At 38.1% G+C, this 27,097-nt stretch overlaps 1 protein-coding gene and 1 long non-coding RNA gene across 2 annotated transcripts in view; one reads left to right on the top strand and one right to left on the bottom strand.

Moving 5' to 3' along the window:
- Positions 1 to 7,054, bottom strand: part of GABRG1 (gamma-aminobutyric acid type A receptor subunit gamma1) — a 49,371-nt gene extending 42,317 nt beyond the window's left edge. Inside the window, exon 1 of the mRNA XM_015862458.3 lies at positions 6,881 to 7,054. Coding sequence (XP_015717944.2) covers positions 6,881 to 6,972 — 92 coding nt within the window. The 5' untranslated portion in view covers positions 6,973 to 7,054. The remainder of the gene's footprint in view (positions 1 to 6,880) is intronic.
- A 176-nt stretch (positions 7,055 to 7,230) lies between these two features.
- On the top strand, positions 7,231 to 14,433 carry LOC146761117 (uncharacterized). Its single transcript, XR_014945997.1, has 2 exons — positions 7,231 to 7,648; positions 11,738 to 14,433. It is a non-coding gene; the product is annotated as an uncharacterized LOC146761117 (long non-coding RNA).
- Positions 14,434 to 27,097: the final 12,664 nt, after the last annotated feature.

Here is a 27,097-nt window from a genome sequence, read left to right as displayed (position 1 = left end):
ATCAATAAATAAATAAATAAAATAAAGCATTTATCCTAATTAAATTGAACTGTATGGCACTACAGAATTCTTCAAATCCCAAATTCTAATTTGTTAGATTTTTAAATTTAAAATGTCACCTATGTCACAAGAAATAGATAAAATAAGCTCTTTTGATGTATTTTCAATTATTTCAACTGACGGTATTTCTACATACTCACGTGAACATTTTTTATAACAGAATTCACTGTATATTTCCTGCAAAATCTTCAGGTAACTGGGAATTTACTACAGAGATAGCAAAACATAAACAAAATGAGCTTATTCAAAATGCTTCTGAGTTCTGGAACACACCTGAGCAGGTACCAGACTAAGAAAAATTTATAGACTGAAGTAGTAACAGAAACAGAGACTTGTGTTGAATGGCATACCATGAATACGGTATATGATGAAACTATCTTAATACAGGAAAAATATAAACTACAATAGCCAGACAATTACAACATATTTCTAAGACAAATACAGTTAATAGGGTCTACTAACATTTTAGTGTAACTACTGTTAGATAATTCCAGTCCAATCTGAACATCAATGGAATTAATGAATAATCACACAAACAGGTAAATATACTCAGTAAGGGCTAGTGCAAGTTCCTAAACTATGCAGTAAAAAGTTTGCTGTCTCTGCAAGCAAAATTTTCTCCGCTGTACTATATTGTATATATATTTTACAAGAACAGAATCCCACTTCTTGTCAAATGAAAAATAAAATGTATGGCTGTCAGAGTGGTTCCCTACAGGATGCAATCTGCAGGCCATTGGATGGATGAGATTCACTGAAAAAGCAAAATTCTAGGACCACAACTCACCTACAGCAGATCTGACGCTATCTGGTACATGTTCAAAACTCTGTGTGATAATGGAGTCAAATAATTTTCTCCCTGAAGGAAAACTTTGGGGCTAGTTTATTTTTAAAAATATCTACATAATTTATTCTAGCATGTAAATGTGACATTGCACAATGATGATAAAAAATTATCAGTGACAGAGTTAGCAACGTAAATGAATACTTAATATACAACTTTTCCTAATATAAATTTCTTCCATCTGAACTTTGTTCTGAAAGACAAATTGGACTATAATATTAAATTATTAAAAATAAGACTTAATGCCTCTTGGTACACTGCCTTAAATAGGAAGAAAACTGTATTAAATGGATTAACCATCAGCAACTCTATAAAACCTTGAATAATTTAATCCAGGGGGAATGTATTTCATGTTACCTCAGATCCTTTCTATCTATAATTTCTGTCTATCTTCTTGAAAGTAAGAAAAATGACTGCATGTAATTTAGGAACCCAGAAAGACATTCAGAGACTACCACGGATGAAGAAAAGGATTTGAGGATCAAGGCAGAAAGCAAAAGGAACACAAGGTACATGAGGGCAGTACTGGAGCTAATCCCAGGATATATTATCTCAGGAATATTAAGGAGTAGGTAAGTAATATTCTGTGTGTATATACCATCAGTGAGGCTAATATTTGTATAATCTGCCCATTTTTGAGGTCTGCTCTTCAAAGAAAAATTGCAAAGGGTTTACAAAATGGCTAAACGAATAGTTCAATATTTGCTGAAGAATTTTAAGTAGCTCAGTTTACTTATCTGAGAGAAAAATGTAAGCTGCTGTCAAGATGCCTCTTAAACTACTTGTGCCAAGGAAATACTTCCAGCAGTAGGTTGTAGTGTGGGTAAATCCAGTTCAGTGGAAAATTTCACTCTGCTCTGAATATCCTGACTGCAACACGATTATATAAAACTTTTGTTTTGGACTAGATCATTCATCCCACAAGAAATGCAAGGCATGTAACTACACAGCCACTTCCCATTGTGCGGAGGTGAGGAAGTTTCTCCAAGCAGGAAGTAACCTGCAAAATATCGTGAAAGACTACACTGAAAACAGAATATATAATGCTTTCTAACCAAAAAAAAAAAAAAAAAGATTGCCTGAATTTGAGGTTTTCTGAGGGTTCTTTTCAAGGCAAATCTTGACCAAGGCTCACTGTATGAGAATGTGCAGTCGGCGCTAAGAGTTTGCCATCCAGAACCAGAGGTACAAACAGGGTCATAGGCTTCACTGGAAATGGACCAAAGCACATGGGATCCAGTGGCTAGGCCAGCTGTAGCACATGACACGGGGGAAAAAGGAAAAAAAGACAGCTCTAGCAGCTAGCAGAAGGAGGCATCAGATCCAGTAGCTGGAAACCAGGAAAACCTCAGATAAGAAATGCTGTAAAATATCTTAGGCTCCTCACCAGACATCAACAAAGTTGATGCAGAAGTCAGATGAAAATTTGCAGCTTAGTTTATTCTGATGTTGATCCAGATTGTCGCAGCAGATAATGCAGATTTAAACAACCATCAGTGAAAGCATATTTCAGAAAACCTGTCTGTTTGCCATATCACTGAGATTCCCCTCTTCTTCAAAGTAAATTTCTTTCTGACCAACACACATCCAGTGTAACTGCATGATTTAACATTTTAAGTTTAAATATGCAAAACTGGTCTTTTACATAGGTGTGTGGCCACTGAACACACCACTATATTTCCAGACTTCTTAATAAAAGCATTCACACACGTAAAAGAATAAATAAAAAATCATGACTTCCAAGTCATCTCCAGATTAATCCAATGAAGTCTGACTTACTCTGTCTTACAAATTATTACAGTTAGGTAAAGTTGTACAGAAATAAAACAGCGTCACTGAAATCCAGCACCATTTGAAATGCTCCTGACAATGCGCTACTTTGATTTATCTCTGTCACTTTTTACCAAATATGTTATGATATTATTATTTTATCTAAGTGCATACTCAATTTAGTATGCTGAGTAAGAAAAGACTGTGCAGGTAATTAAAAAAGCCAAGGCACAATTCTCTCACAAATATTACTTTTAAAAAAAGTGTTTCTTATCATGGGTGATGTTCACCTTTTTTTCCACATATGTTCAAAATGCACAGCCTCTTCAGTATATATATGACAGCAACACCAGGACAATTTATTTCATCACAGAGTATATAGCAAGAGACTCAGTTATCTCCATTTATGTAGTCCTGCCTACTAACCACACAATCTAGATGCTGCATTTCAACCCAGATTGTTACAGATCTTCTACAGCTTCAAAGGAAAACCACAGGTCCTTCTACATCTTGTAATTCATGGTGGTCAGACTCATATTTGTGAAAAAACTGATCAAAGTCAATGAGTGACCACCTATAATATTTTCTACCCAACTTAGTATGGCTTACCTTGGAAGCAAGGATGTTCTTATTTTAAAACACAATATTTAACAAACAGGGAGTTAAAAGCAATTCTAAATAACATTTAATTTGAGAACTTCTTTCTTTGATTTCCATAGTTTGCAGATTTCCTTTAAATCCACTACAAGAAAACAATGCACAAAAATAGTAATTTTTGATACTTAAATATTCGTACTCCAGAAGTGAATAAACTGTTAATAAATTGTATTTTAAACACTGACTGTACTAAGTAACAAGTTCTTCATGAACAAAGAGCAAGAATAACAATGAATAAATATCATGTGTTCAAATGAAATACTAAATCACTATTATCAAGCATTAAGAAAACAGTGTTTTTATGACAGGCTTAGCTCTGATCCAGAAATTCATCCAAGAGGAAAATGTAAGCTGTATTATGCATAACTCGCTCTGAAAGTAATGCCTCCTATTTATTTCCTTGGAAACTGCAATAGATACAAAGAGCAAAGTAACATTGTTTGATATAGCAATTTTTTTTAACATTGTCACCACCAGTAGCTATGCATTTTCAGCAAAAATGAACAAAAGCTTGTATGCCACTCTTGTAAATATCTACATGGACATCCAGAACATGACTTCCACATCACTGTCACCACTGCTGAAATGCACCACTCACCACCTCACTGTGCCCACTGTTTGCCTTCCATATACATTCAGCAAGCGTTGTTGAATGTCAGTGGATGTCATTTTCCATGCATGGAAGAATTTAGTGACACACCTTTGTTTCATATACATTTCCAAGTCAGATGGCATTTTGTCAGACTGTCTCTCTGCCGCCATGTTGCATGACAACAAAATGTAACAGAATATTGATGGGAAGGTTCAACCTCTAACTGCCTTAACGCCAACATATGCCTCTGCTATCATGGGCCAACATAATAAAATAAGGGTCATTACTTTCAGAGTAGCACTCACATAAGTATTTTCCTAACTGATGCCAGGAAGTGGAAATGAAAATGTTAGCTGGCACTTGCCCCTGCAGCCAGTCAAATAGCGATGGAACATTTTTAAATGTTTTTTAGAACATCCAGGTAAAAAAATCTAGAGAAGATATGGGAAAATTAAGTAAAGCTGAAATTACACTCTCACAAAAGCTGACGAACACATATCATTTGAATAGTAAAGGCACTTGGAGGATGTCCTCACAAATGTGTTGTAACATTTGGCTAACCCTGAAGTCCTCAGGTAGTTGGACTTGATATCTGAAAGTCCCTTCCAACCAAGCTATTCCATTCTATTCTGTAGAAATTAAAAGAAATGTTGCAGTGCATCTGTACCTATATACTAAGACCTAAGCGATATTAATTATGTTGTCAGTCCTCATGGCCTCCCCATGAATTACCCATTTATTTGAATTCAATAAGAATAATGAGTGTGCTGAATATATAAGACTGCAGTGGAAGGGGAAAATATTCGTTTTCAAAGTGTATCCAATGGAAAGGCTCACAGCCCTACCTCTCCTATAAAAGAGGTGAAGCTATTGAAAACATCCCTCTGCAATGTACTGGCTGTTTGTAGTATGCATACAGAACCATGGGAAAACAACTACTTTATGGGACATACTTCAATTGCTGCAAATTTCTTCAGTGAGGGAAGATTGATCTAATGATATGCTATGGTTTTGGGAGCAGTACACTAAAAGGAATAAACTCTTGATTGATGTCTTTTTCACTTAGGCTTTAGCTTCACATGTTGTAACTAAAATAACTTCTACCCAGCCTCATCACAAAATATTTGGTGTATCAATGGGTTTTCAGAACCAGGTGGTATTTAAGGTCCATTCTAACCCAAACCATTCTATGATTCTGTGGGATGCACATGAAAACTTCTGCCATTTACAACCTTTTAAAAGTATCTCTTAAAAATATGGGTTAGCTCCCTCAGGACGAGGCAGTTGTTTTTGTTTTCTCTATTTGTTTTTTGTTGTTTGGTCTGTTGGGCTTTTTTGTTTTGTTTTTTTGTTCTTTTTTTAAACCAGACATAATTGGCACAGCCCAACCTATTCTTGAGAGAGTTGCTTCTGTGTGTGTTTGTTTGAACTTCAAGGAAAAGCTCTAGGTGAAACTACAGAAAGGAATCCAAAGCAGAATTGTGTTTCCATCCTACTTTGTGACAGGCTGCTAAAGGGCGTAAAAGCTCCTGAGCTCTCTGCAAATGCCCAGTTGTAATGCAGCACACATCAGAGAAGGAGGATCTGAAAAGCATGTCCATTTGCAGCCACTTAAAATAATAACAACAGAAACCTCTCAATAACCACCATTTTCCTATGTAGCCTCTGAATGAAAGACAAGCCTGAAAACCGTCCATACAGATATATGCATATTTGTGCTAAAGGTTACATTTTATTTAAGATGTTTGAAGAATAGAAGAAAATTATGTATGTAAGTCACCTCTTTTTCTCACTGAAAACTTCTCATCAACTTCTTTATAACTGCTACTATTGAGATGTATACATGACAATCTACGTCTAGTCCTGTAATCACGGGCACTTTGACGAACCAAAAAGTAACTTTTTTCAGCTAGTCCTTCTCCCTGTAACCAAGACTTTGAACTGATCAATTAGCATGCAGATTCTTTTCTCTCGAGCCGCTTGATAATATATTTCATACCTGAGGTACAATACGTTCATTAAGAAGCATTCTGAAATGCACAGCTGCACTGGTATAATTTCCATCAGTGCTTTTGAAAAATATTTCCATAATCTGACAAGGTTTTAAAAGACAGAATAAGAAAAGTATAATCAATGGTGTCTCTAACTGGGATATCACAGCAGCCTTCTGGAGATGCTCTAAGATCAACATACTTCACAGAGATTGATATAAGATCAGTCAGTTTGAGAAAAGGATCTACATTCTAATAGACTTGTGAGAAAAGAAAAAGAAATTGTTTATAGATTTATTTTTTGCCACATCTGCTTTAGCCTCTTGGAATGATAATTTGGTCTTCCTTCAAAAAGACTGAGCGACGGCTGAATACTCAGTGCTGCCGTGTGATTGTTATGAGTATAACCTGTGGAATGATGCACATTATCACTGAATTACTAATGAAGTTGAACAATCAGATCTCTCTCGTGGACACTAAATAACACATTTACACAACCAGCACCCAACTGTTGTACCTTCAGCACTTCAATTTAGCAACTTCCCCCCCCACACCCCCCCGCCCCAAGCGACCGCTGCCAACTTCACGGTGCCGGGCACGACGGGCCCTATTCCTCTACTGGGGCCGTGCACAACCGGGGCTGGCAGCCCCCGACCACACGCTGCCCACTCTCCCGCCCGTAGCCGCCTCTCGCAGTCCCGCAGCGCGGAGCCAGAACCTCCAGGGAAACGCGGGCGTACGGCCACAGGGGCAGCTTGTTGCGCGGGGAGAGCGGTGCGAAACTCTCCCCGCGAACAAGTGGGATGCGGCAGAAGTTTTACTTTGCCGGTTCCCTCTTCTCCCTCAACCTATCGGAGTACCTTTTTAATTATCATTCTTTCCATTATTTTGCTTTATTTTTCACTTTAGCAGCACGCCCCCTCCTCCCTTTTCAAGGCATCCCCCCACCCGGTACCCCGCACTCACCCGCTCCCCAGGCGCACGGTGAGAAGCAGCAGTAGCAGCCGAGCCCCGCGGCAGCAGCTCCAACGGGATGCGGACACCCCCCACGCGTCCATGTGAGTGCGGGCGCTCTCCCGTCCCCGACTTTGTTCCAGAGAGGCTGGGGAACGGCGACCCTGCCGATCCCACCGCCCCCCCATCCCCCCCGAGCGGCACACAGTAGGGAAAGGGAGGAGGGGGGGAGGGGAATAAATAAATAAATAAAACACCCAAACAGGTAGGAACCCACTCTACAAGGACGGAGCAACGCGCCCAATAGGCTCATCAGGTTGCTCCATAAATTATCCTAAAAACTGCCCGGCGAATCAATCCCTGGCAGAGGTGGAGCCTGCTTTACTAGAAGGGAAACATGCTTGGGGGGAAAGGGTGGCATTGATTTGCTATTTTCTCCAAAGAGGGAAATAAAACAGATCTTTAGGATATATAAATGTGAAATATATAAAATACTAAATGTGCATTTAAAGCCACATGTATATATTTAGCTATTTCCTTCTGCATTCAGAGGACGGGAGAGTTGCGGGAGGTAACCTCGGCCCCACCGCCGGGAAGAGAGCCCCGGGGGGTAACGTGCGCGGAGCCCAACGGGAACTGCGCGGCCCAGCAGATCTGGGGGGAGAGGGGCTGCAATCTCGGGGATGGAGGAGCCCTACTCCCAGCTCTTCCCCAGGAGCCCTCCCCTGCGCTCCCCCTGCCGCCCCTCTGGATGTTGGTCACTCGCTCGGCAAGTTAAGGGTGAGTGCGGAACCTTCGCGCAGCCGGGTGAAGAGAGCTGCGCAGGCTCGGAGGTTGCTGGTAGCTCTGCGCGGCCGCGGAGCGCCCCCGGAGGGGGGAAAGCGGAGGATGCGCGGAAAACGCAAAACGTCCCCTTATTTCCCTCATTTATTTATTTTTCTGTTTTCCTCCTCTTTTCTTTTTCTTTTTTCCTCTTCTTTTTCTCCCTCGCCTTATTTTTCTCCCTTCTCCTTCCTCTTTTGGGAGATCTTAGGAGAAATGTAGTCGAATACTAATTCTGAAGCTTGCAATTCCTCACGATGATGCAGTAGCAGAAACTGTTTCTCACCAGCAGAAGCCTCCGGCGGTGGAGACGGGTGGTTACCTCTCGGCGGGACCAGGGCGTAAATAACGCGTTTTTCTTTGCACGGCTTTTGAGGGAAGGGTGGAGGGGCGGCCCCTGCCTCTGTCCCCTAAACTTCCCTGGCCCCGGAGGTGTCCCAGCATTCAGCTCTCTATAGGGGACAATCCTGGAGCAATCAGCTCTGCGGGAGGAACAACCTGTTTTATTGTCGTAGTCATCTTTCAAGTCAAAAACGCAGCTGTATCACGACGTAAACAATCCCCCGTTCAGTGATTATTCTGATGGAAGGTAGTGTTTTGAGTTGGGTTCTTCTCCTCGATGCAACATCATCCCTTTATTGTTTTAGGCATACAGTGTACAGCTGCTCTAATGGTTAACGAAATTCAACACACTTCAGAGAGCCGCAGTACATTAAGCAAAAATTCAACGACTTGAAAATTAATAGCCAGTCCTGGGGGTGCTGGCAGAAGGTAAAAGCACACATTACTGCATGACCCGAGGTCTCTTTATTGGTGAATTAATGCAGCATCCTGGCATGATAGCAAAGGCATGAGCTCAGAGGAGCATTTGTTGCAGTGAGTGCAGAGGAAGCCCTGCTGCAGCTGGTGGTAGCAGCTCTGCTTTGTACTTATTGCTGGGGGAATCTCAGCCCCCCTCCAGGTCTTCCTCTCTGTGAACATCTTCCACCCTATAAACAGCCATGGTGTTTTGTTTTGTTGGGGACTGATCCTTCAAACCATCTATGCTTCACAAAACAACCAATGAGCTCACCCTCTGCCTTTGATTCCAAAGTTTATGTAGCCATTTCAACTCTTACCACTCTATAAAATTTAATCTCATCATTAAAAATGTTGTATAATTAATGTGACTACTTGGAAACTTTGACATAAGAAGTAATACTGCCATTACTCTGGAAGAGAAAGAAAGAAAAAAAAAAAAAAAACAACTTCTTTCTACATGAGCAGTTTGGAACAAAGATTTAAAGATATTCAATTTCCCTCCTGTACAAGTCCAGCAACCTGCTAGTACCAAAGGAATAGACAGAGGATTAGAGCTAAAAAGGCATGTAGCTTGAATGGTGCAAAAGAAGAAAAAAAATCATTAGATTTCTAGGACTAGAATGCTAAGGGGAATAAAAGTGCCATTAAAAAGAGTTTGAAATAAATCAGCACCAGTGAGGTTTCTCAAATGACAGAAGAACAACGATGTAGAGACAATATAAAACATGCTGGTTTTGAATAGTCTCAAATCTGAATTTTCATGTTACTTTAGTATAAACAATAGAAGTCTATCTGAAATAAGGGGAAAGAGTATTTTCCATAAATAAAATGCTGCCTGAAAAAAAAAAAAAAAAAAAAAAAAAGGGTTCAGACACTTAGAAGGTTAAGCACAGATTAACAGCAGTAATTCAATGAATCTTAAACTTTGAGAAGAAAATAAGGATGAAAAAAAAAATCTTCAATATTCTCAATTTCTGATGAACACACACACAAAGAAAAAGTAAATGAAGGAAAATGGGAGAGGGAATGAGGGAAGGATGGCTGGAAAGTTACCCTTACCCAAATGAGTGTGAAAAGGAGGTGCTGATACAGTATAATAAACTAAAGGACAATGAGTTATCCAGACCATCTAATGCTCATCACCCACTTGATACTGGAGCAACTGACCTAAAAACGATGTTTATGTTCTCATTTGCAAATGTATTCTCCAGCAGAGAGTGGTAGGGCAGTATTTCCTATTTTATTGCTACCAAGCAATAAAATAAATAAATAAAGAAAGAAAGAACAGCAGAGAGGTCACCAATGCAATTTCAGAACTATTAGGTAACACTTCAGAAAATGAACAATGTTAACATTCAAGCAAAATTGATCGCTGTTGTTATTAAAGAGAAACAAACCAGAATACCCTCTGCATGGCAAAAGCTGTATCTCTCTAGCATGTCCAGTCCTATTTAATGAGTCCATGAAAAGAAGAACAGCACCTTTCAAAACCTTTTTAAGTCTATCACTTAGTTATTAAAAGAAAAAAAAAAAAAAAAAAAAAAAAAAAAAGTATATTTTGCATCTGGGAGGCTTTACCCTATTATTGAAAAGCATTTTGAGTTCTCAAAGTTTCACTGTTCAGAAAAACTGAAGAACCAAAAGTTATCATGTGATAATTCATAGCTATATCATACCTTCCCTGTATTTCTCTGGGGCACAACCACTTTCCTGACAGAACACATAAAACTTGGCAGATCTGGGTGCTTGCATACCACTTTGAGTGCATAGAGATCTTTGAAAACCAGGCACTAGTGTGTGGCCCAGCCGTATTCACAGTGCTTGAGGAAAGTTGGTGGCCTTGACTCTTGTCCTTATGTAAGGAACACTTACCCTGCTGAAAGCAAAGATGTCCCAGTCCCACGCATGGAGAGGGAAGAGAAAATAATTACATCATTATGTCCTCCATGGAAATAAAAGTTCATACCATAGTAAGAGCTGAAAGACTATTGCAGCCATTCTTCAAAAGAGTAGATTTATTTCTTACATTTTTGGTGAAGTTATACATGGAGACTCTATGTATGCACAAAGTGCATTTATCATAGTATCATAGTCTCGTGCGGGTTTGGAAGGGACCTTAGAGATCATCGAGTCCAACCCCCCAGGATTAAAGCCTCAGTGTAGCAGAGCAGCACTTCTACCACTTGCAACACAGGGGGGGATTCAAACCCAGGGCCTCCGGTGTTGCAAGGTGGCATCCCTACCACTTGCACCACCGGGGCACATGTGTGCCTTACCCCTGTAATTTCTGTGCGTGTGCATGAGCATTCACAAATGCAACTGCAACCAGATGCACTGTAGTTTGAAACCACAGCCCAACTGAAAATACTTAAATTCTTCATAGGACAAATCAGAAAAAGTGGCTTTAAATATGCAATAAAGTTTCACACTTAATCCTACCTGAATGTTTACTGTGTAATAAGATTCAAAAATGGTATGACAAATAGCACAGTAACTTGCTGTTGCATCTGCTATAAAAAGCATCTCAACAACAAAGAAAATGAATACAGACACTTTAGCATTGACCTTTTAAAATGTACCTTTAAGGATGAATGTAGTAAATTTACTTGCAAGAAAGATGTAGAAACATCACTTCAGTGTAGCTTTCATATTATGATTAAAAACACGCAATAATTGCCTTCAGTGAAATGGTCAACATCTTAATAGAATATAAATTATAAAACTTTCACCTCCCATAGCTAAATACCATTTTAATTAAGATTTCATCTCCGATACATTGATTTAACTGTTCACTCACTTATGTTATTCATTAAAATGATTACTAACAGTATGAGTTTAGGAGCACTTAGAAATCAAATGGGAGAAATAATCTCAAGTCAAAAACCGTGAATGTGGGGAGAAAACTGAGTTAAAAACAGGGGAGAGCAGGAGGGTTGGATCATATAAAACCACATATTTTATAATTACCACTTGTTACCCTTCTCCTTTTATGCCACAATGAAATGAAACATGTTGAAGTGCATACAGATACAGGGTAACACGGCTGAAGTGCTTGGGTGTAGGAAAATCGCTTCAAATCGCAAAAATTCCCTTGGCCTTCCTAGTGCCTTTCAATAGAACTTGAAGCATTTCAATATTAATCAGAAAACAGAAGGTAAAAACTTCCTTGCCCCATTCTCTTTTTCAGGTTATACATCAACACTCTACTTCTGCTGTTTGAAAGTGATTTTTTTTTTTTTTCCTCAGCCTCCCTCTCACCCTCCCAGAAATACCTCTGAAAATGAAGGCAACAGCCACCAGATTTTTCAGGACCATGGATTTCCCACCTTTCAAGACAGTGGACTTTGTTATGGAATGTGTTGGCCAACAGGAAGAGGGCTGCATCATAGTTGCGAGTGTGTGAGACAAATTGGCCTTGGAGCATATGAGATATGTGCAGCATCTTTGGGAGGCAGATAAAAGAAAGTGAACTGCAGGAGTGCTGGAACCTACTCTGCTCTGATGCTAATAGGTCTTCAGCCTGGGGGACCAGATTAGCATTACTCTAAGATAAAAAAATTCCAAGCGTTGATGTTGCATCCTCAGCAGCTATGCATTATTACAGAATCACAGAATTGTAGGGGTTGGAAGGGACCTCTAGAGATCATCAAGTCCAACCCCCCTGCCAAAGCAGGTTCCCTACACCACGTCGCACAGGTAGGTGTCCAGGCGGGTCTTGAATATCTCCAGAGAAGGAGACTCCACTACCTCCCTGGGCAGCCTGTTCCAGTGCTCCGTCACCCTCACTGTAAAGAAGTTCTTGTGCACATTCGTGCAGAACTTCCTTCCTACAGAAGACCTTCTGTAACACCACTGTATTTGCCAAAGTAGCTAAAGCCACATTTTCTGATTAGAGTGCAAGGACCCCAGCATGAATCATGGCAAATCAGCCTGCTGATGTAGGTGCTCTCATACTTTCAAATCATAAAGCAAGAACACTTTTCTTTTTGCCATTTCCCTTTGTCTCCAGGCAGGATGGAAATTCTGAGAGAATGATAAGAACAAGAATTTTTTTCACGGCTTACAGGACACTCTCAGGAGACTAATATTTGATTATCTGTCTGGTTTTATTTTGTTAAAGGCTAACAGGGCAGCTGTCCTATCTGACTACTGTGAGCACTTGCTGTTCCAGCCAGATCAGGAGGACAAAGACATGTGAAAATGAAAAATAATGGGGCAGGCAAAAGACTGTGGTCTGCACTTTTCCTTGTTTCAGAAAGATCTGGTTGATACTTGGTACAGCCTCTGCTGAAAGTTGAAAGTAGCTTTTCACTATACTCTGTCCTGACCAATTCACCTTAGAGTATAAGAAGCCTCTTTTTTTAATCAGCAAAGCATAAGACATAAAAAAGATGAATCCTATTCATAGGTCTGGTTTGTCACATAATTGAAAATCTCTTTCCAGAATGCCGATTTAAAATCTCAGTAAGAGAATCCCATAGCAAATCCAAATGAAGGGCAATATAATTGCTGTCCAGAACATTAGCTCTCTCTCTGCAATATATTATGTCATTTGCTGAACTCCTGTAATTGTTATTAATTGAACTCTGGACAATTCAATTCTAACAAAAGCCCAAGGTATTTAGGAGATTGCATTTTGGTGTATTAGATTGCATTTCCATGCGCGCTACTGAGGGCATACATTCTTTTAGGTGCACTAGTTATTCCTTTTTCTCTTACATCTCCAATTTCCTTCTTAAGGTTCTTTTCCCAACTTCCCGTTGTGAGTTACAGTAAGAAACATTAAAAGAAAAAGTTTTCCATTTTGAATTCATCATAATTATCAGTATCTCCCACATTTTCTAGGATAATGAGAGATCTGAGCTTTAAATTATTTTGTTATTGAGTATTCACTACATTGCCAAACAATGTCCCACAATGTAATTTGCTGTAAACTTAACTGTCAGATCAATAGATTTATTTTCTGTGGTAGAAATAGGTCAAAATATGTAATGTAAAACCAGCAGTGATTTTAAACTTAATTACTGAAATCAAAACAGCAAAAATAACCTTCTTAAGTAGTGTGCCATGGTAAATCCTCAGAAGACTGTATATATTATCAATTACCAGTAAAAATTTGCTGATGGTATCAAACCTTGTTGTCAGCATTGAGCAGTGGCAAGTCAGAATGACATTTAAAGAGTAAAGAATGTAACATATATTCCATTGTATCAAATTTGCCAGCATTTTTGGAGTTGTATTCCATGGTATCTTCTCAAAACTACTTAATCACATAATCAATGCAAAAGTGCTTTGATTGTATTTCTTAACATGTCCCAAAGAGTATTTTTCTTTTTCAAAGAACACTGGAGGGGTAGAACTAGACTACCCTTAATCCCAGGATTTTTGTTTCTCTTGGTTGCACAATCATCCTTTAATCACTGAATTGCATATCCTAGTATCTGCATGAGATGAAAATTCACCATCTTAGCATGACAAAAACATACTGCTTTGCCAAGATAGTTCTAATGAATGACGTAGAAATATTTTAAAATGTGGAATAATTATCTTACAGTTTATCATATGCTCTCACGAAGGTCATCATCAGCTGTGAATATCAATACCAGTTCATTCTTCTGATTGGAGAATGAGGGAACAGATGTTTCAGTTTGTATCACTGATGACTCTATTATTCTTGAGTAGGATCTTTCCCCAGGGTAATTCAACCATTCTCCTGAAATGATTCCACTGATAAGACTGGTGATATTCACATTATCTTGTGCTTCAGCTGGTACTCTGAATGTTATAGGCTTTGATTTCCCTAATAGCAGTTAAAAGCATTGCACGTTTTGAGAACCATTACCAAGCTGTATTAGCCATGTAAAAGACTTTTGTTATTTAGTATGAAAAAATATAAGTTTACTTAATCTGATTTCATAAAATAAAATACAATTTAAAATTGATTTTCTAATTAATGTTGTTTCATTTCTTTACTTTAAAATATTTCCTCTAAACTGCTAATCCTTTTTCAACATTAAGTACTCATTAGCTCCTGGCAAAATGTCATCCACCCAGAGGCTAGCCCTTTTCCTTAGGAAGTTTTGCAAATACTGCAATCTGTTATGAGCTGCAAATCACAGGTCTTCAGTAGCTACTGAGTAAAAGCTGGCATTCATACAAAATTTGATGATGTATACCACAGCCATATATATACCACTTATACAATGCACACCACACCATCACACATTCTACACGATTCTTTATCATAGTCCTTCAGATCAATACACAGATGTCCACTTACAACTAGTATGACATTCCTCTTGGGTCACACTATTTTTTTCTGAGAAAGTTTATTTTAAGAGGGCTATGTCCCACTTCTGTTTTTCAAACTTTAATTGTCTTTCTTGCCACTTAATTTCTTCTAACTACCTACCACAATATCCGTGGTTTCGTATAATTTTTTTTCAGTACTTAGTTAAATTTCATCATGGTACACATATATACTCCAGTTAATTGAAAGCATATGCCTTAAGCATAAAATCCATCTAGAAAGACAGAAAGATAAAAAGACAGTCACTGTTCAGTCTTATCATAGAATGGATTGGGTTGGAAGGGACATTAAAGCCCACCTTGTTCCACCCCCCTACCATGGACAGGGCTGTCTCCTACCAGGTCAAGCTGCCCAGGGCCCCCATTCAACCTGACCTCAAATACCTCCAGGATGGGGAATCCATGGCTTCTCTGGGCAGCCTGTGCCACTGACTCACCACCCTTGTCTTCCTGCAGAGCCTTCTGTCCACCACAAACACTTCTTGCCTCTGCTAATTCTACAGATTTGTTACCATAATGTTTTATGGTAGCCCTGCTTCTAGGATTTGACATTTGCAATCTGGGTTGTCAGCTGGACCTGAAGTCCACCTACACTCTCTCGTTGAATCATGGCAAGAACAAGAGACTTCGCTCTTAGCTTGCCTCAGACTTTGCTGTATCTTTGCAGTCTGTGTCCACAGTAGAATGAAATCCAACCCTTGAAAAAAATGTATCGCAATTAAAAAGAACTCTTTAATGCTATCGCTTGTCTGTGATTCACTGACACATTATGTCCAGCTGTTCCTATTCCCTGCATAAGCCCCAGATAAGGTGACTCAGAGCTGCACAAATACTAGCAACTGTAGGAACATACTGAAATTGCAGAATATTCTTGAATAGCAATGGTGTAGTCCTCTGCCAAATACATATCACAGAACATTTTTCTCCTGGTGACTAAACACTAAAAACTGTCTTTAAAAAGTAAAGCCACTTGCCTTCTTGAGATGATGGAGATTCTTGTTTGCAGCAAGTATTCCTGCTGGAACCTTATGTGAATGTCCTAGAACATAGTTCTTGTTCAGGCTCAGACTAAGCTGCTTTTTCACAGGCATAACATCTTTAATGATTTGTGACAAATGGGTAACCCTACACATTGCTTCTGTTGAGGACAGATGACTTCATTAATCCCATTCAAGTTTCTGATGAAAATGTGTTGAAAACAGTTTTTTGGATTACATAAAATGGTGGGATGTCATACGAGATGAACCTAATGTAATCTTACATAATGTATGTAGCAGGGATTGGTTTTTTTGGGTTTTTTTTCTTATTTAGAGGCATTTCAAGACAGCAGGATATGATTTTATTCTGCAAGCACACTCTTTGAAATAGTCAGATTTTCTTAGAGGAATAATTTAGGTAAAATTTTTCACAGTGCTGAAATAATATTTTCTGTTTTTATCTATCCATAGGAAATGAAAAAAAGAAAGTTTTTAAAAGTCATCTCTGTATTTTGCTGTTCTTGTCTTAAAGACACAACATAAACTCATTAATATCAGGGTCTACAAGCATAAAGATGCTGACAATAAGGAAAAATACATCAGTAGCAAAGTGTTAAAACAAAAACAAGCTGATCTGATAGCTTAAATTATTTAAAGCTACAATTATTTTTATTTATTAGCACATATACTTTAGGAGTTTCACACTGCTGTGGTCCTGTCCTCTCAACCATAAATACACAGCAGGATGACTATCACTTTAGTAACTCTAGGTTGAACAGGTCAGAAAAGGTGAAGAAACTCTTATGCCCATGAGAACCACTCCCATATGTTAAATTTCAGTAGGCGCTTTTAGTTGTAATTTTCTTATCAGAGTACAAGAAAATCATGCTGCCAGTCTTTCTGATATTTTATGAAGATTAACCTGTTGATCTACTTGTCTTATTTACCCTTAGTAGAAGTTCTAAGGATGGAAAAGACAAGAAACAGTTTGCTGCTGTAGACATAGTTTCAACATTTTTGGTTCTGGTTTGAACACACAGATCGCGGTAGCACATCAAACAAAAGCCTTCTGGACTTAATTCTCCTATTTATGTGCAAAATAGATACAATACATGTAATCCTACTGCACAATGTTTTCTTACCTGTGGGATGTAAGAGTGAAAGCCTCGCTCATTCTTTTGGCATATAAATTTATGCTCTCTCTAAATCTGAACAATACACAAACTTGGAGAGTCATTTTTCATACAGAAAAACTAACATTCCACAACAGCAGGAATGAATTCTTGCTCTTACTCTGGTGAAAACTAAATAGGTGACTGTCCTTAGAATTCTTAGCATCATATAAGTACATCAAGATCTCTGACTTTCAATTCTGCATTGGTCCACAGAGCATAATGGGGTCTTTATCATTTTATTACTCTACCACTCAGGATAGAAGAATCAAATCTGTTGTAATAATGTTTGGCTTTCTTAGGGAAACAAAAGGTAAGATAATGTCTCAGACAGCTGAAATAACTGGAGAAAGAAGGCAAACTCTCATATACACAACATCTTTACCAAAACTGAAAAAACAAACTGTGAAAGTTTTCAAGCAAAACAGAGGTTAAATACAGCTACTTTCAGTTAAACATAGTTTTATATGTCAAACAGAAAAGTTGAAAGCACTTAGAACCTGTTAAGTGAGGTATAAACTCCAGAGGTATATTCTGCTAATGAGTCTTCAGACACTATTTTTCAAACATGTAAATTTTAGTGCCTCTTTTTTAAGTCCTTCAGTAAGTTATCCTCAGCTTGCAGAAATTATTCAAATACTCTTTTCATAAATCACTTGAAACTTTTGTTACCTGAAGTAACTTCTGCTAATTCATCTGCTAGGAGTTTTCTTCCTTGATCTCCTACCTGCAACATAACTTACTTCTGCCCAGAACTCTTCCTGGTAGTTGGAATGTTTTATTTTCTAGTCCTGTCCTGCCCACTGTCACAAGAAAGTCAGTCCACTGTTTTCAATAAAGGATTCCAAATCATATTTGGAATGTGTAACCATTAAAACATTGGGTCTTTAGTGGGAGAAGTCTTACTATTATGCATTTTAAGCTGCCACTCTAACAAGCCTGCTAAAGGTGATATCAGTATTTGTGTGAAGCGGAAATGAATTTTAAACACAGCTGTTATGTTTGCAAGGGGAATTAATTCATGCTGGTAATAAGTTGGAACCAGTGATTTAGGAATTTTATCCCAGTACAACCTACCATTGAATTTTACATATTCATTGCATTCAAACAATTATTTCAGTGTCATTCTTACACAGTTTTCAATAATACGTGAAGTACACCAAGGATTTGATTTTAGTTCCACAAATCTTCTCCTAGAACGTTATGACAAAACAATGAACTATCAATTCATATACATAAATTAGGGTGGTGACCAAAACTAACATGCTATAAAGTATCAAAAATAGCTACTAGAATTTTAGTGTCTTGTATACCTCTTACTTAAAGGAATTTTGATTATAGTGATATTGCTGAAGCCAATGGGATGAGCTTTAACAAGACCAAATGCAGTATCCTGCACTTTGGCCACAACAATCCCAGGAAGCGCAACAGGCCTGGGGCAGAGTGGCTGGAAGACTGCATAGAGGAAGTGGACCTGGGGGTATTGATTGATGCTCAGCTGAACATGAGCCAGTAGTGCCCAGGTGGCCAAGAACGCTAATGGCATCCTGGCTTGCATCAGAAACAGCATTGCCAGCAGGAACAGGGAAGTGATTGTCCCCCTGTACTCAGCACTGGTGAGGCCACACCTCAAGTATGGTGTCCAGTTTGGGGCTCCTCACTGCAAGAAAGACACTGAGGCCCTGAAGTGCATACAAAGAAGAGCAGCAAAGCTGGTGAGGGGTCAGGAGCACAGGCTTTAAGAAGAGAAGCTGAAGGAGCTGGGAGTGTTCAGCCTGGAGAAGAAGAGGCTCAGGGGAGACCTTATTGCTCTCTATAACTACCTGAAGGGAGGTTGTAGTGAGCTGGGGGTCAGTCTCTTCTCTCATGTAACTGGTGATAGGACTAGAGAGAAGAGCTTCAAACTGAGCCTGGGGAGATTTGGGCTGGACATTAGGAAATACTACTTGTCTGAAAGAGTGGTCAGGCAGTGGAATGGGCCACCCAGGCAGGTGGTGGAGTCAGCAACACCAGGGGTGTTCAAAGAACATTTGGACATGGTTTAGTGCGAGCTATTGATGATTGGTTGGATTGGATGATCTTGTGGGTCTTTTCCAACCTTGGTGATTCTGTGATATGTATTATTTTCAATTAGTCACCAGAGCATATCTGTATAGAAATACATGTATCTGTGGAGTGAACTCTTTAATAAAAAGTCTTGAGCAAGACTGTGGGTTTGCCTATGTCATACTTCATCAGGAATTAATAATTTTAAGGCTCTTGAAAAATACAGCAGATCTCAGAATTTCAATAGCACACACCTTGAAAATATCAGTGTAGGAAGACACCAGAAACCACAGGGCTTAACTCATAAACAGCCAGTTACTAGTCACTAAAGAAATGAAATCTTGAGACAAAGGTAGCTCTGGGCTGAAGGATAATAACAACAACAAAATATTTAATACGTGGTGTGGCAATTAGGGAGATCAATACAATGGGATGATCACCATAACAGAAGGGTGTCATAAGAGTAAGGAAAAAGACTGCTTACCCATATCAGAAGATTTCTGATTCACAGCAGAAAACTACACCAGAGAGGAATGCCCAGAAAGGGATCCTTGCCCAGTGCCAGTCAGCCTTTAAGTGGGGGGTCTAAGAGAAGTGGAGCCTGGCTCCACCCCTTCTGGTAACACAGCTGAATTGCCTTCACCTGTGTTCCCACGGCTGACTCTATCCTTTCCCCAGGTGATCAATCAGTATTTCAGGCCATGACTCAACAGTTCCCATTTACATGAAAAACATGGCATATATATTAAAACCCAATGGTAATACTGAATTTGTAAACCACTGCAAAAAGGATCACATAAGTCATTAATAAATATATTTTAAAAATCCCCAAAAAAACTAGAAATGAAGAGGAAGGAATCCTACCTTAAAGCGCAAGCCTTTGCAGCATTAGCTGTATGCAGTCACTGAGCAGTGGTATGTGAATTTCCCAAATTAGGAGGTATGTCAGACACATAAGTTCATGGTGCCCTCAGTTCACCCATACAGACACCACTTGACCTCCTGTTCATCTCTGAAATGTCTGCATATTCTCATTGCTACAGTTGCTGATGGACAGAAAGTCCAATCTCAATACAGATTTGCTGGAAGCTTTGTTCGCACAAGCCTTTTCCAGACACAGTTTATCTCCTGATGGACCCAAAGAGCATCTGTATAGGTACAGTTTCCCCTTGCACAGAAAGCCATATTTCCACTCAGCCAGAGAAGCCTTCTTTCTAACATTATATAGTTTCTGAGACCTAAATGAGAAAATCAGAGTGACAGTTCCTTTATCTCTGATAGTTTTTCACTAGTAGAGGCAGTTTGTATAAAACAAACATTTATAAAATAGTGGCAAATACTTATGAGATGAACTTCTGGAGTCCTTGATAAAAATCACAATCCATCACATGAAATTACTGATGAATTAGTTGGTATGCCACAGCACATTTTTATAATGTATCCTGAAATCTTTCAGCCCCCTAAATACATAAATCCCCAAAGGTCCTTTCTAGGCAATCAATGTATTTTTACCTCCCTGATGTGTCTGATTCTCTCAGTTCACACAATTTCTTAAATAATCTCTCATCCTAACATAATTCAATAATTTTTGAGCAGAATGTCTTCAGGAAATCTCCCTCTAAGGGAGTAACACAGTAGCTTGTGATTAAATATAACAAATTATTAATGTGTTTCCTTGTTCCTTTTCCTATTATGAATTGCCTAAGTATAATTATTTTATTTTTTGCCCTTTATCTGCATTGTAGGCATTCTTTCCCCTTCAAAATAACTGTGTTAGTCATAAAGCAAAAAAGAGTTATAATAGCTGACTTTAAGTGGTGTCCTAAAATCCCTTAGGGACCATCCAACATTCAGCAGATTAAAGTAGCAGTTCTTAAAGACTGAAATGACATCTAAGTGTGGAAACACATTTTAGGGGGAAAAAAGCAAAACTGTCGGATACAATAGTAGACAAACAAGCATTTAAAAGACAGATCTTGCTGAGCAGAGTAGCTATCCAGATATTAATATATGTCTCACATCATTTTTCATACACTCTGAATGGAAGTACCTGGGATAAGAGAAGGTCGGGTGTGCTCCCTCAACATTTAGATGACATAGAGTTGAACATGGCTATTACATAGTCATCTCTCCACTGTACCTGTTGCTGTGTTGGAGCTGTGCTATTGGAAAACAATCAGATCCCACTTAGAATTCACAGCAAATTCACAATATGAGCTTTAAATACAGCATCCTGAAGATACCATGGTACCTGGATATCAATATCAACTCTAACATCTTGATGTACCTGTATTTGTTTACAGGCAACAGAGTTATTAATTCTAGAGAAGAAAATGCCAGGACCATTTCACTTTCTAGCCAAGCAAAAGGAAAGTACAGTTGAGTGTCCTGTGCATGCAAAATGAGGGAGTAGAATTTTTGTGAAGTAGCTTAAAGGACAAGCAAAATATAATTATTTTTCATGTAAATCAGGCTAACTCAACTGGGAATAGAAGAGCTGAAGGAAAGGAAACTGTGAAAGCCCAAGCGGCATTTTACCAAAAGCTACAATGTAATCTGCTTTAAGAGAATTCTTTGGAGATTGGTCCAAAGCACTCAAGTGCACTAATGAATATACTCTTACTCTACATATCAAAAATAATTTGAGGCAACAGGCAAGTTGGAGGAGATAGAAAATACCTTAAATAAACTTAAATTAAATATCCCTTGTCAGAATATCGTGAGTTTTGTGAGCCAAGAAGCTCCTTTAGTGCAGTTTAATACTTGTTACAATTGCTAATTTTCTTCAGCATTATTCCAACACTTAAACCATCCCAGTTGTTCATAAATGGAAAATATTATTAATAACAAGCTGGTTTGCCAAAATACATCAAGTAAAATGATTTCTAACATCTGATACATGGTAGAGGGAATTTTATTCTCAAAGGCACTTCTGGGTGCACCTAGTATCTTTCTATCAGAACAAATGTTCTCAATTATTTTTATTTTAGTGAACTAGCATGGGACTTGCTGGGAATTAATATTGGCTTGAATCATTTCTAGGCAAGCTTTCCCTTCTGGGCAAACTTTGTTTCTATAGAAAACCACTTAATGATATGAATCCTCTACTTGCCTAAGTGTATGTTCTTTTTTTTTCATCTTGGTAGGTTATCCCATGCTCTCCAGGATCTTCACTTCTCTCCTGCAGAAGGATGGGACACTCATGTGCATCCCATCTTGCATAGCCTGATCTCAGTTTGCTCATTTACATGGGTGAAGCAGAAAGGGGATACCTCAAACAAATTTACTATTCACAAACCCTAAGGAAAGGGGGAAAAAAATGTTACCCACTTGCTTGGGGCTGCTGGCACCAATTCTCTTTTTCTTGGCTTACATGGCTGTTGGGAGCTGCCTACCACTTCCATCGGGCCCTGTGCATAAGTGGCAGCAGTTACTCCCTGACCCAGGCGCCATACAGGATCTGGGTATCACCCTGCTTTGTGCACCTGCCTGCAGCTCTAGCTCTGTCTCATCCCCACACCACTGTAGGGCAACAGGGAGAATTTTTCAGGTTACTCAGGAAAGGTTTTCCATACACTAAAATCCCTTAAATCCTCATATTTTCAAATTACAAAGGATGTTATGCAGCTGAGGTTTGCCTGATATTGACTTCTCTGCCATGAATTCAGAAATTTCTGAAAATAAAACAATTTTTTCCTTAGAATTCTGTGCCCAAGAAGAGGTGCATAACATTTGATTTCCTGTGGGTTTTAGGAGAAATGAGGATCTCAGAAATGGCCTTGTATGCTCTCACCGTTTTAGAAAAGGAAATGAGATGTTAAGCACTGATGCTAAGGAAAAAAAATCAAATCACAACAGCTAATAAAAAATTCACCAGAATGCAACATATTGGGAAAGCAATCAAAATCCAAACTAAAATGAATCCCCAAACAAATAAAATTAAGCAAGTTAATTTTAGAAAAGCTTGAAGCCGGAAATATTGGAAAAGATCTGGAAAAGATGGATGATAAGGAAGAATTTTTATCACTAAGATAAGGGAAAATGTCATAAGGATGAAATATGCTAAGAATAGAAAAATTATCCCTCACAGAACTGGAATTTAAACAAACCAATTTTGGAGAAAGCTGTTCCCCTTCAATTGCTCTACAAGTTTTCTTTGAGAAAGTCTAAGTTCAATAGTATTCTTTTTTTTTCTGACCTTCTGCTGTAAAAAAAAAAAAGAAAAGAAAGGAAAAGCAGGAAAAAGAAATGTTTTTTCTTTTGATAAAACCCTCCTTGCCTTCTGCATATATTACAAAGAGCTGAAACACAATAACAACTGCCTTTATCTTGCACAAGTCACCTTGAGAGGTGCAGTCTAACCCTGAATTTATTTATGGTGACTATCAAATATAACTATGAAAGGGAGATATTACTGAGGAATGAATATGAAATACATTTTACTTGAAGCAGTACAATATTACATAACCTCCCCTTTGTTATATAGCCTCTTATAACTGGATCGAAGGCCGTAAGAACAAAAAGGGAGACACTGTGCAAAGGAAGGTTTACTAGAAGTTGAGTACAATGTGAGCTTACTGTTAAGTACAATGTCCCTTTCAATCCATCCCTTTCTTCTTAAACACCTATGTCATGGCTTCTAAATTAAAGACACATCTAAGTACTAATATTTTTAGAAGAAAAATATATAGGAGAAGAAAGAACATTTAACAAAATCAGAAATATTGTTCATGACTGTGTGAATTAAAAAATAAAAATTAAAAAAAAAGAGTATTTCTTTTTTCTCACGTGTTCCTGTATTGCTAGGAAATTTGCTAGAGCAAGACTTATGTGGCTGAGGTGTGGTTTAGGAGGTTAATCATTCTTATCAGCTGCATCTATACAAGTTGTCATTGTTCTCCCATCTCTAACAAAGCACATATAGAACCTATTGTGAGCACCACAAGGTATAGGCTTTGTCATAGCTGCCACAAGAGAAGGTAAGGAAAGTTAGAAGCTTCACCTTGAACACAATCTGATTCTTTCCTCCATGGCAGCTTAAGGTCTAGGCCATGCACTTTCAGATAGCAGGAAGATCTGTTCAGGATACTACCTACGCCCAGCCTCCAGCTGTCCCTTTACTGAATGCAAGCACCATTGCTCTCCTGGGGAAGAGAAGGAATCAAAGATCCAACTACTCAGTAAATTGGATTCAAGTCCATCACAGCAGTTAGCAAGACAACATTCCAAACACTTGGATATCTATCTTAAATTATTTATAATGATGTAGATACTGACATCCACATTCTGCTGTACTGTGTGTGAGATATCTTTGAGACACTCCCTAATTATCAAACTAATGACAATTGCATAGAATGTGTCTGTGATTCAGAATGAGGGAAATATACCATGAAATGAAAAAACGATTTTCATCCAATGTTAAATTTACTGAATTCAGGAGCCTGTTAAATACTTTTATGCTTTAAAGAGTTTTATACAATTGTAGGTGCTGGGAGGATGCAAAACTTGGGGTCTCTCATTTTTGTAAATATCAGTGACTATTACTTTTAAAATAATCCTTAAAGCATCAGTGATCTTTGTTATAGAAGACTTTTCTCACTTAGATGCATTCCACAAATGACAAACATTACTTTTACATTTACAAATTGGATGTGGTAGGATGTGTTTTCTGCAAACCCCATTTTTAACCCTAATTTGTGATGTGCTGAAATAATCATATTTCTGGGTTAGGAAGAAAATGCTTGTTGTGCTTTTTACCGACTTACTTGTTAAAACCACTACGCCATCAATATACCACGTTACTTCATCTAGTCAGTTTTTGTGAAGTGCAAAAGAACATTAAAGAGACTGAGTTACTTGTAGAAACATCAGCCTGGGAGACAGGGTGAGAAATAACATCTTCTAAAAATTTTAGTTGAAAATCCATTCCAAATAAACATCTGAATAACATATTGCATTTCTAAGCAATTTGTAACTTGATATGAAATAAGTGAGTCATATTCTGAAGTATTCTTCTTGGATAATTCTCCCCCTTGATTTATTTTCCTCTAGAAGTGATTATTTTCTTAGTTTTTTCACATATTTTTCCTTTTCAGTTCCTTAAAGTGCTGTACAATAAATGTGAATTTAATGGTTTTCCAATTTCATCTAAATTATCTTGGGTTTTTTTGTTTTGTTTTGTTTTCATAGGCACTTAACTGAAATACCAAATGGGATTCATCAAGATTATTTTATACCTTCAACACTGCATTTTATTTTAAAAGCATTTATGTAAAATTACTAAATGTGAACAATAATGGCTCCTGAAGGATAAGGCTTTCAGGTTCCACTGTTAGTATCGTTCCTTGATTAGGTAGATAGAACACAAATTTTAGTAAAATTCCTAAAAAAAAAAAATAAAATCATTGTCTTTCCTGCAACAAGACTGCAGTATGCACCACTGCAGAGGGAGGAGAGGAGCATCAACCTCACTGTACATCATATGCACAGTGAAGTGCTTCTTAATGTTTAGATGGAACTGTTTGCTTTCCAGTTTGGTTCTATTGCCTCTTTTTTCTATCCTTGGGCACCACTGCAAGGAGTCTGGCTCTATCCTCTTTGCACCTTCTCTTCAAGTATTTTCACACAGTTATGAGATCTCTCTGATCCTCCTCTTCAGGCTGAGCAGGTGCAGTTCTCAGTCTTCCTCGCAGGAGAGGTGCTCCAGTCACTTCTTGTCTGTCTTTGGGGCCCTATTTATTTCTTCAACACTGATAAAAATGAATTCTGATGCAGAAGGCATTAATTCTGAACAGCAGTGTTCATTGTTATGTTGCAACACATATCAAGATGTGAAAAAAATTTATATATTGTTAATGGAAAGTGTAATTGAATGCAAGTTTATAATACACAATTTGTACTCAAGCAGGTGTTAGGGATTCAAGTATAATTACTACCACGAGAATTCAAATGCCAACGTCCATAAAAAATAAATGTCAGAAACAATTCTCACATGTGGAAAGGGAACAGTTTTACACATCTTCAAAAATAAAATAAAATTACTGTTAATAAAAACAGGTGAAAACTGAACAACAGAAAGATCAAGATCTGCAGTAGGAGACAGGTGAAATCAATAGTTTTAATACTTTCTGTCACAACCTAGATACACTGCTGAAATTAACAGAGTACCGCAGCTTATTTTCATTGGATTATGATTTTTTTCTCTAGCAGTGATGATTGCTATCTCATCCATACTTAAAATAATACCGATATATATGTTATACTCATTCAACTTGAACATTGAGATGCTATCATTAGTATAACTTGGCAACAAAGCAAGCACTGTTCAGGCATAAATACTTAAGGCATAGTATCCTCTGTAATGTGTGAGCAGTGAAAAAGGGAATCATTTCAAGCAGTCAGTTATGACATTGTGAAGAGCTCACAATAAATGGAAATCATCTGATCTGATCATTAATGGTCTGCAACACACACACAAAAAATAATTTACAAACTTTTATTGTGAATTTGGAGAATGAAGAACAGGAGATCATGACTTGGGGACAGCTGCAAGACTGTAAGATAAAAGGACTATTCCAAGCTACAAGTGGAGTAAGAGATCTAGTCACGAAAAGAAAAAGAAACTGCTGACAACCTGAACCATGTCATGAAAAGCTTCCTCACATGCTGGCTTTTCTATGTTGGACAAAAGAATGCTCTATATCACTGCAAAAACACAGTGGAGATGCAGTTTTAGTCAGCATCCCACCATGGGAAATGGTCCTTATTAGTGTGTTTTTATTGTTGGTAAGATCTATTGCTTTTGTAGTAACTTTTAAATAAGTTCTTCCTTACCTTATAATATGTGCTTGTTAGTTGTTTAATTTGTTATGCTGATGCAATGCATGATTTCTTTTATTTTTCTTCTTTTATAACTTCCTCCTTTCCATTTCCTAAGCACCACAGAGAGTGAAAAGCATGAATTTGTAGCTTAGCAGAGAAAACAAACCTCTTCCTTACCCAAATTACTTAAATTATCCTAATTGGAGTATCAATTAAATAATTAACTGATTAGTCCACAGCACACTAAAATGATACTTCTCAGAAGTGATCCATTGAATCAG

Source organism: Coturnix japonica, chromosome 4 (assembly GCF_054131305.1).
Source record: "Coturnix japonica strain WE chromosome 4, WE-NBRP24, whole genome shotgun sequence".
NCBI classification, from domain to species: Eukaryota; Metazoa; Chordata; class Aves; order Galliformes; family Phasianidae; genus Coturnix; species Coturnix japonica.
The sequence above is the reverse complement of the archived record's forward strand: the minus strand, read 5'-3'. Positions and strand labels throughout refer to the sequence as shown.